The 10,235-nt window shown below is 53.7% G+C and overlaps 1 protein-coding gene across 1 annotated transcript in view; it reads left to right on the forward strand.

Moving 5' to 3' along the window:
* P3H4 (prolyl 3-hydroxylase family member 4 (non-enzymatic)) overlaps positions 1-2,021 on the forward strand; it is a gene marked incomplete at its 5' end in the record, with an annotated part of 5,869 nt that extends 3,848 nt beyond the window's left edge. Inside the window, 2 exons of the mRNA XM_006924632.2 lie at positions 1,118-1,262; positions 1,585-2,021. Coding sequence (XP_006924694.2) covers positions 1,118-1,262; positions 1,585-1,607 — 168 coding nt within the window. The remainder of the gene's footprint in view (positions 1-1,117; positions 1,263-1,584) is intronic.
* Between the last annotated feature and the right edge of the window lie 8,214 nt (positions 2,022-10,235).

Here is a 10,235-nt window from a genome sequence, read left to right on the forward strand (position 1 = left end):
AAGTCTGAGTCTTGCTTCTCCCAGGCCTAGCTCAGGTGGTGCCTCCTCCAGGAAGCCCTTGCTGCATGCCCTGGCCCTGTCTTCTGGGCTTGCAGTGCCAACTCTGACCCTTTGTCCTCCCTGGACCTGGTCTTATTTACAGTCCTGGTCCATCTCATCCCTAGTCCCCTTCTCCAGCCAGTCTCCTAGAGGATTGTGCTCCAGGAAGGGAGACCAGGTTATTCCTAGCTCTCTCACAGTGCCCGGTTCAGCTCTGGTGCTCAGAAACTGAGTTAGAATGAATCCATGAATGAATGAATGAATGCAGGACACCGGGAAGGAAGGACCACAGTGTGTTACATTGATTCTGGATGAGGGTTTGACAGCCCGAATTCTCTGAGGCGTCACTGCCCTGTGCTCATTTACCCACTCCCTCCTTTGTTCGATCTCATCGAACCTGGGGGCCAGGTCTTCACTCTTAGCACCCAGGTTGGTACTAGCCAGACTTGGCTCTACAACTTCCTAATTGGGCAGCCTCCAGGAAGGTCTTAAGTAACCCTCAATCTTCCATCTCTTCATCCATTGATTGGGGAGAATAATGCTCATCTCATACCATGTGATGAGAATTGTTTGCCAGACACCGTGTTTGGGGCTGGGGCAAATTGATGAGAGGCATAGTCCCTTTCCCAAGCAGCTCACGGGTAGCAGGGTAAGCACAAACTCCCACTCTGTGGGAGAGGTCAGCACAGGGCATTAGAGGAGGACTCCAGACCCAGCCAGGGTTGTCAGCAAGGGCTGCATCCTGGAGGAATAAACAAGAGCTATCCAGGCGCGAGGGAATAAAGGCATTCAGGGCTGGGAATAGCATGAGCAGACAGCATGCATGGACTAGCAGTATTCTTGCAGGGCGGGCTGTGGAGAGGGTGATGCTTATGCTAACACTGAATCTCTGCTGGTGGAGCCCCATGCACTGGTTCGGGGAGTCCTACTGGGAATAGGACTTTGTGAGAGAAACTCTCACATCATTCCTGTGTGAGATCTTGAGACTGAGATGGGGTGGGAGGGCCCCTTGGCCAGGAAGGGAGTTGATTTTGGGTTTGTGCCTTCTGTGATGTGGTTTTTCCTGGGGTTGCTCTAGATGGAGCTGGAGGAGACAGAACCTCGCCTGGAGCCTGAGGACCGCCCATCAGATGCTGAGTTTGAGGGGGAGGGTGACTACGAGGAAGGCATCTATTCTGACTGGTGGCAGGAGCCAGACGCCAAGGGTGATGAAGCTGAGGCTGGTCAGTGACTTGAGTCCTGGAGGAGGGATGGGGATGCAGCCTGGGATGGAGGTTGTTGACAGAAAGAGCCAGGCACTGAGCTACAGAGACAGAGAGATATGCATGCTGGGTGCTAGGATTCCTCCTCTGGGGACTTCCAACCTGTTGGCAACCCCTGTCTCACTTGGTGGAAGTGGCATCCTTTCTGGAAGCAGGGGCCAGCTGAGACCTTTTCCTGGAGAGTCTCACTCCAGCCTGCCCCACCTCCCTTCAGGACATCACGCAGACACCTGTTGAGAGTGGGTGAGGGGCTAACCCCAGTGCTCTCTCCTTCACTTTGCAGAGCCAGAGCCTGAACTAGCATGAGAAGAGGTCTACCCCTGCACCTTTCAAGAGCTTGGGAAGCCTGGGTCCTATGGCACCAGCCTGGACATCAGCAAGAACTATTTATTAAAAATGTAAAATGGACATAGCTGACCAGGCCCCATCTCATCCTACCTGTGAGTGCTGCTCTCCAGACCTCTCCTGCCTCCTCGCTGGATCTCTGGACCAAAGGATGGTGGTGCTGCAGCTGCTGACAGCCTGTCCTTCTCCTAGTGCGCGCCCCACTAGGACAGTCTCCTGGAAGAGAAGATTCCAGCTCCTCGTAGTTGGAGTCTCAGCCTGAATTGCAGAGACAGAAGAGGGGCAGCTGGCGTTGTGAAGAGCCCTGGACCAGAAGTCCAGTGGTTCCTGGCACACTAGCCCTGGGTGCTCAATAAATGTTTCTCGTTGAATGAATCATAATGCCTGGGGTCTAGGCTGGAGTCCAGGCTGAGTGGTGAGGGTGCAGGTCCTTTTCTCCCTCCTTCTCTCTGTGCCCATCTCCCCTCATCTGTAAATTCAGGAGTGGTGGAAGGGGCACAGTCTGGCCTCTGAGCGAGGAGCAGCAGCATGTAATTGCAATCTGCCACCAGGGGGCGGAGGGATGCAGTTCTTGACCGGAGTTCTGGAAATATGGTGGTTTCAGGTTTCCAAAATGAGATGTCCTGTATTTCCCTAGTTCAGCATCACTTCCCTTGGGGAATGTGGTGAGTGAGGGGAGAGGACCAAAGAAATTTACTTCCAGTTTTTCCTTTTCAGGCATTGACTGACCCAGGTTCCTTAGAGTCAGAGCAAACATGTCTTGTCCTCCCTGCTCTGCACACTCTCCATCCCACAGCCAAGATTGGGGGCCCCATTTCAGTGGCCAGAGGAGCCCTAGGGAATACGGTTTGGTAGTGCGAGACTTCATAGTGGCAGTGGAACTGCCAGATCATCTTGCCCAAGCTTGCACTGGCTCCAGGTGCCAGAGAGTCCGGAGATGTGGGGGTGAATGGTGCCAGGCAGCTACCAGCCAGCCCTGTGACTCACCAGTGTCCCCCATGTGTTCCACAGCTGGGAGATGGGGACAGAGGGTCTCTCTGGGGAGGGACTCCAGGGTAGGGCCTGCCAGGTGACAGTTCTGCCCCACTCCCCACCTTTCTGACCTCCCAGGGAGCAGGGTAGTGGAGGAGCCTTCTCTCCCATTGAAGGGTGGAGCTGAGCTGGGAAGCCTAGTTCTCACCTTCCCCACACCTACCTGCTCCCAGGTGTGCATGGTGATCTGGCCTAGGCCCCGCCCATCTCTGTGCCCAGAAGGACTCCCTGCCTGGCCCCAAAACTCTCCTGGGCCTTTGGTGATGAAGAGGGTTTGAAAGCCAGAGTCAGAGCTCAGATGGGCTGGGTTAAGGCTGGGGGTGCAGGTGACCTCACTCCTACTTCCTTCCCTCCCTCTCTCCCATAGGTGGGTCTGCAGTGGTAGCTTCTCCTGGGAGCTCCCAGGTGCCATGGTGGCCCTGCCCCACCCTACCCCTTTCAAGCTGCTGTGTTGTCAGCTTCACTGAAGTCCTGCCCCCTGTTGCTGGGAGGGACTGCCCTCTGGGGCTGGCACTTCATAGGGTGGAGAGCAGGGATGTGCTCAAGCTTGCCTGTGTGAGTAGGAGTGTTGGAATCTGGATGGCTGGGTATGAGTCTGAAAGTGCCTGTGCCTGCGGGAGCGAGAAGGTCTGTGTGCTTGTCTGTTGTGTGGATGTGCGAGGCTGTGTGCATGTGTCAGAATGCCTGTCTGTGGTCGCATTGTGGGTGACTGATCGTGTCTCTGTACATGGTCTCTGTGCACTCATGAATGCTGTACTAGAGGGATTCATTCACTCACTCAGAACATATTTATTGAGCACCTACTACATACCAGGCACATTGTAGGCGCTGGTTACACACCAGTGGGCCAAACAGGCCAACTACCATGCTTTGGCGGAGCTTGCATTCCAGCAGGAAGACAGGCAGTGAACGATAAGTGTTATAATGCAGAAATTATCTGGTGGTGTTAAATAAGTGAGATGGAAAATAGAGCTGGGTAAGAGGACGAGGAGGGGTTGCAGTTTAGGAAACGTGTTGATATGTGATGTCTTGGAGTGTGCTGTGGTGAGTTGGGGTATGTGTGTGAGGAGGGCATCCCTGGGAGCAGAAGGCAGGCACCTCTCTAGGCACCAAACTCTCAAATAGGCCTTAGCCCCGGCCCTCCCAGCCAGAGTGCCTTACTCAGCTCCTCTTTCCCAGGCAGCGCCAGCCCCTCCTGCCTCTCCCTGATGCTGGCCTCTCCCCACTGCTGGGCTAGCTCCCCAAACCAGTGAGACGGAATCCCAGCGAGTTCCAGCGTGGGCCCCAACCCCACCCAGCCCAGACGCCCTTGCCTCCTCCACATTTCTGTGTCACCTAGCCCCCTCCTTACCCCACCCCTAGCACCCCACCCAGCATCTCATCAGTCATAGCATCTATAGTAAAATGGGTATAGAAGGTTAGGGAAGGTCAAAAGGGCACTGGGAATAGTGACCTCATATAATAGGGCCAGACTCAGATGCCACAGAGGTGTCCTGGACCTAGAAAGACCCCATCCTAAGGAGAGCTACTACAATGTGTTGGGTAGCTACTATGTGCTGGGCACTTGGCAGGTTCTTTATAAGGCTCAAAACAGCCTTGCAGGGGAGACAGCGATTCCCTCTGCCACAGGTGAGGCTGAGGAATGAGAAGCAGCTTGTCCGAGGCTCCTCAAGGTGGGTGGTAGCTGAGCTGCATTTGAACTTTTTCTCCCTAAATCAATGCTGCTCGGAGAAGGGAGAGAAAGGTGACAAAGCCCTGGTCTCTGGTGTTGGCTTTGTCCCCTTAAGCTGTCAGCTGAGGCCAAAGGGAGGAAGGTGAGGGCCAGATGTGGAGACAAAACACCCACATTGCCACAGCTCATGATAGGGGCAAGGAGTTCTAGAAGGGAGGGACAGAGAGAGCGGGGGAGGGAGGAAGGGGAGGAAGAGCAGGGAGTCAATCCCCCTCTTTCAGGCCTGACCCCCTAACATTCAACCCCTATTGTCAGCTCCACGGGACTGGGCTGAGGAGCGACTTGCTGGGGCCTCTTAGAGCAGCCTCTTCTTGAATCCTGAGAAGTGATGGCCAAGAGAGGTCGGGGGAGTCCCATGGGCTTTCCCAAAATTCCAGTAACTTTCAACGGAAGAAATTCCTCCCTTAGGTTTCAGAAATAGTTCTTGAAGTCTTAGCCCTGTATTCTTATCTCCTGCGGGAGAGTAGGGTCTCTCCTGGGGACAAAGAATAACGCCTTCCTGTGTCAGAAGGCTGTCCAGTTGGTATTGGGGCCAACTGCATGACCTGACTGGGGAAGTCCTGGCAGCTGAAGGGCCCAACCCTCCCCCGCCCCCACCCCCAGCTTTCCTACCTGGGGCCTTCATTCAGGCCTTCTCTTGCAACCTTTCTCCAAGGACAGTTTGGGCAGATGCCCCCAATTTCATAGATGGGGAAACTGAGCCCAGCGAGGCTGGATTGGGTGTCCAGGGTCGGAGCTCACTTTAAGTTAGGCTTGAGCAGCCCTGCTGAGCGGCCTTCCTATAATCAAGCTCCAAGATGTCTAGGGATTAGATGGGAGCATGCTGGGAGCTGGGGCCACCCACCCCATCCAGCCTCAGCCCAAAACCCAAGCCAACCTGTCAACACATCACCCCATAATCACCACCTGTCTTATACCCACCTGGCGCCGGAGTGCCTGGATAGCATCTCTTCTGTCCCCCAAACAGCCCTTGGTGTGGGAGCACCTCTCATGCCCATGACTCAGGTGGGGAAACTGAGGTAAGGAGGAGGACGTGCCTGCTGGTTTACCCTCTGCCCCACACACATATATACTTGATCCTCTGAATCTGTGAAAGAATTCACTAAATTGCAAAGAAGAGGCCAAGAGAACTTGACGTTTTCCATTTTGGGTCACCTTTTCCATCTTTCCTTTTAGAAAAACAGCACAATATTGTTTCCAGAGCAAAGTAAGAGGTGCCTCTTGAGAGTCCTTCCTTTTCCCTTTACTACTTGGCTAAATCTTCATGGCCTTCCTGGGGGAGGAGGCTGGGAAGGCAGTCAGCCAATCTAAGTGGGAGTCTGGCTTCTCTCCCTGGCCTGGGTAGGTGTGGGGAGCCTCATAGCCATGAAGGACTTCTCGTTAATATTTTTTGTTATCTCCAAATGAGGTTATGCACACAGTTACAGAGACACAGAGACAGGAATGAAGTCAGAAAATGCTTGTCATATGACTTTAACCTTTAGCACAATTATTTTGATAACCTTTTTCTTTTTTTTTTTGATAATACATTGGTATTCTCAAAAATGGAAATATCTCTGGCCTTCCTCTCAACCCCTTCACTTTGGATGGAGCTGACTTCTCTAGGCACCCTCATCAGAGTGGGGCCCAATCTTCACCCGCCCCCATACTCCACGCCCCTCCCCCTCACTACTTCTAGGTTCTCTGCTGGGGCCATAAATTATCCATGAGCTGTAAGTTGGCTGCTTCTGGAACTGATGAAATATTCAAGGATCTCAACTCTCAAATTCCCTGGTGGCCATGGCACGGGACTGGAGAAGATGGAATTAATGTACAAAGCTGGGACCTCTAAGTCCTGATGCCAGTTACCACAAAGGTGGGGATGGAGCTGGGAGACCAGGGAGGTGGAGAGGGTGGGTGGACTGGGGGAAGGGTCTCTTTGCATAATTGTTGGCTGTGGCTCTGGGAGGTCCCCTCTCTAGCTTCAAGGGCTTAGAAGAAGTGAGGGGAGGTTATAGATTTAAACCCTTGAGGAGAGCCAGCCAGCCCGGTTCACCCCACTCCTCCCCCAGCCCTGGCTCTCTAATCCAAGGTTTTCCTGAAGTCACACCTTAGGCTGACATCCCACAAGGTTGGTTCTCATCTCCACCCCCTCCACCTTTGTTGGGATGGAAAGGTGGGAGTGGCGAGCTGGTAGGCAGAAGAAAAAGGTTCAAGTCCTAAGTCCTGCCAGGAATTTGCCTGTGTGATTTTAACGAAGTTCATCTCCTGGCTCCAGTCTTAGTTTTGCTATATATACTAGGAAGGAGGCTCTGACTGGACAATTCCTTCTTTTTCTTCCCAAGGACTCTGGGCAGGTGGAAGTGAAAAAAATTCCTGCTCTGTGTGTGTGTGTGTGTGTGTGTGTGTGTGTGTGTGTGTGTACGTGTGTGTGTGTGTGTGTGTGTCTGTGTGTGTGCTCGCACAGAAAGGGTGGCTTCTCTGTGGGAAGGGCACCTGTTAGGGCAGGCATCTCTCCTGGCTTGTCAGGGGAGGGAGGGGCCGGCAGACTGGTCAGGTGGGTGGGGCCCTAGCTGTGTCAGCCTGTGTGTGAAGTCACCCAAGCCAGGAAAAGGAAGGGGGGTAACTCTGGTGGCAAGGCCTCACCCCCTCCCTCTCTCCACCCAATTGCTCAGGACGGGGAGGGGGTGCTCAGAGAGCCAGGGAGACCCAGGAACAGAATACAAAGTCTGTTTGCAGCCCACTCTACTGGGCTCCTGAAATCCTGGAGTTGCACCTTGGGTGGCAGGGACGGGGTGGGGGGTGTGGGAGAGTTTGGGGTGGGCAAGGGAGGGCAACTCCAGGATAGACATTCTCTGGAGAGGTCCTGACCTTCCTCCAGCAGCTCCCTCCACTACCATCACTGGCCCCTGGTATCTCGCCCTGGCCTGTGCTATTTCTGGCCTATCCTATCTCTGTTTTCTTGTCTCTCTGTTTTCCCTTTGACATTCCATCCCCACCCACGCACCTTGCAGTGAAGTGTCGCTGGAAGCTACCTCTATAATTAAGAGCCTTCCCCAGTGTCTGGGCACACACCCAAAGGACCAGGACCAGGCCCAGGCCTTGGGCAGCTCTGGCCTCCAGGCTCCTCCCCTGGACAAAGGGCAGCAAAAAAGGCAGGAGCACCCCCACCCCTACTCCCAGGGCCTTGCACCATCCTATCCTGCTCCTGTTCCCCCTCTGGGGATGCTTGAGCCCCCCACCAGAAAAGGTTGGGAGTCCAGAGGCTCTTCTGCAGCAGCCAATGTCCTCTCCCCAGCTCGGAGGTCACCCTGAGCAAGTCCCCCCATCCTAACACCTGCGGGCAGGGGTAGGAGTGCAAATGGAGGCCCACATCCATAGATCTAAATAACTTACGAATCAACCTAACAAACTGCTAAATAAGATATACTTTGACAAGTAGATCTCTGAGATGACCTGAAGGGCCAGGATGGAATTGAGAATTCTGATTCCTCAGAACATGGCAGTTCTGGGATAATGTCCCCTGGGCCACCTCCCCTTTCTTTCAAGCCCTGGCTCCCCTGACACGGCAGAGGGCCTCTAGCACATGTGTGTAGATACCCTAGCTTGCATGTCTGGGCTGCGTCCACCCCTCCCCCATAACTGTCCCTGGTTACCCTTTGCCTAAGCATTCAGATACCACATGTGGTGCTACAATCTATTCATTCTCAGAAGGAAGGGCCAGAGTACAGGACCTGCAGGCCCTACAAGCAAGGGTCAGTGCTGGGCAAGGAATTCCAGAGTGTCTGGTACCCAGAGAGTGATCTTGAAGGAGAGAGGTATGAACTCTGTGTAGGCTGGTCCCCCTGGCCCTGTGTGGAGGGGCACAACCCCAGTGCAGGGGCCTCCCAAAGGGCAGGCCCCAGGACAGAGGCCTCTTCCGCAGTTGATGGATGATTCTCCCAGGGCTGAGAGAAGGCCTGTGCTCAAGATGCCTCCTGATGTTTGCATTGCCTTTGATTCCAGCCTGCCGCCAGGACAAGCTTTCAGTGGATCGCTCTCACTGGACTTCCCTGTTGCTGTAACACATTGCAGTGTGATGAAGAGGGACCATTATTCCCCTGAAGTTCAGCAACCCATCTGATCACCTGCTCTTTCTTGATAGAGGTGGCCATTTCTGAGGCCCAAGAGGAGGAAAGAAGGGCATATGTGTGTGTGGAGGGGGAGGGGAATGTTTGCTTGTGTTGGGGAGAGAGCTGACAGGGCTGGTGTTTGTGTATCTGAATCTGTGCCCGTGAGGGTATATCCCTGAGGCATGTACACAGAGGCTATGTGTGAACATATGTGTGGCTTGTGCAGACCTACATCTCTGCCTGCCTCTATCTGGGAAAGGGGACCCCACAGAGAAAGGGCCGAGTTTGAACAGAACACGGAATCTCTTCCACCTCCTTATGTGGCCCAGAGGCTCCTGGAGGACCAGGAGAAGTGAGATGAGGGAGGAGGTGCTTGACTGCTGTTCACCTTCCCCAGGGAAGCGCCTCTCCATCCCTCACTAGGTCCCCTCCCTCCCACCAGCTCCTCACTGGACCAGACCCCTCTTTGCCAGTAACTTCTGTCTCTGGGGCAGCTTGGGATGGGCTACTTGGTGCCCTTTATTTATTTCTTCTTTATTCTGAGGTCTCGGAAAGCTGCAGGGTTGAATGAACCACATATGTTCTTGGTGGCCCAAGGACCCTGCTTCCATTGAGCTCTGGGCAAGAGAAATGGGTTTAAACTGCAGGAATAGGAATTGAGGCGGGACAGCAGAAGGAATTAACCAGGGTTAGAATAAGGAGACAAGAGTATTCACATAAGGGAGGCTGGACAATCTCCTTTTCTGGGGATCTGTCAAACAGCAATCCCTGCCTTTAAAAGCTTGGAGGCAGGGGGCTGGATAAAATGGTCTCGTGGTCTTTCCTTCAAGTTCAAGCTACGGAGGAGATTGGCCACAGCAACTCTCATCCAATCCCTATCCCTAGGTACCACCTCATCCCATGAAACCACATCCCCATAGAGATAGCTGATTCTAGTGAATATCATTTTCTGATCCTACAGATGAATCTTCAGTGACTGGCAGGCACTTAATGGGTGTGTAATAAATGTGTAGAAAATTTCTTGATCTGGAGGAGAGACAAAGCTCTTATCCTAGTCTTTCCTGCTGCTGCAGTGGTGCCTCCACCCAGTCCCAGCCCTAAGCTCTGGGGCCAGCGTGTTGCAGCATGCTCCAGGCTGACAGGCAGGGAGAATTCTGAAGCCTTATTTCTGCCCCTCTACCCCACCCAGACTCCTCCACCCCTCTTCAGTCAAGCAGTCCACCTCCCCCTGCAAGCTGGAGTTGGGAGAAAGGAAGGAGTTAAACTAGGCTTTGGCCTGAGAAGTGTGTGTGCGTGTGTGTGTGTGTGTGTGTGTTTGCTGGGTGGAGGTGGGGAGGTGGGCAGGAGAAGGTGGGAGGTGGGAGAGGGAAGAAGAGAAACGCTGGTGCTGGCAGGAGCCAATAATTGTGAACTCTTTTTCTCCCAAGCTGGGGACTGACCATTGTACAGGTGTACAGGGTGGCAAGCAGGTGGGTGGGCCAGGGGTAAGGAGGAGAGAAAGATACCGAGATAAACTGGAGGAAGGGAAATAAGAGAAATAAAGCAAAGGGCAGTGGCCCTGGCATGTGGGGTGGTAACTGGTTATAGATGTTGATCTCTCTCTGGCCCCCTCTAGGAAGACTTTGTGAATGGCGTAAGCCTCAGAAGTGAGACTGTCTAGCCACTATTCCTTTCTCTGCTGGGGAAAGTGGTCAAGGATGCTGCTGTGTGTGCTAGCTTTGGTCATTCCTCATT

The sequence above is a fragment of the Pteropus alecto genome, unplaced genomic scaffold (assembly GCF_000325575.1).
Source record: "Pteropus alecto unplaced genomic scaffold, ASM32557v1 scaffold98, whole genome shotgun sequence".
NCBI classification, from domain to species: domain Eukaryota; kingdom Metazoa; phylum Chordata; class Mammalia; order Chiroptera; family Pteropodidae; genus Pteropus; species Pteropus alecto.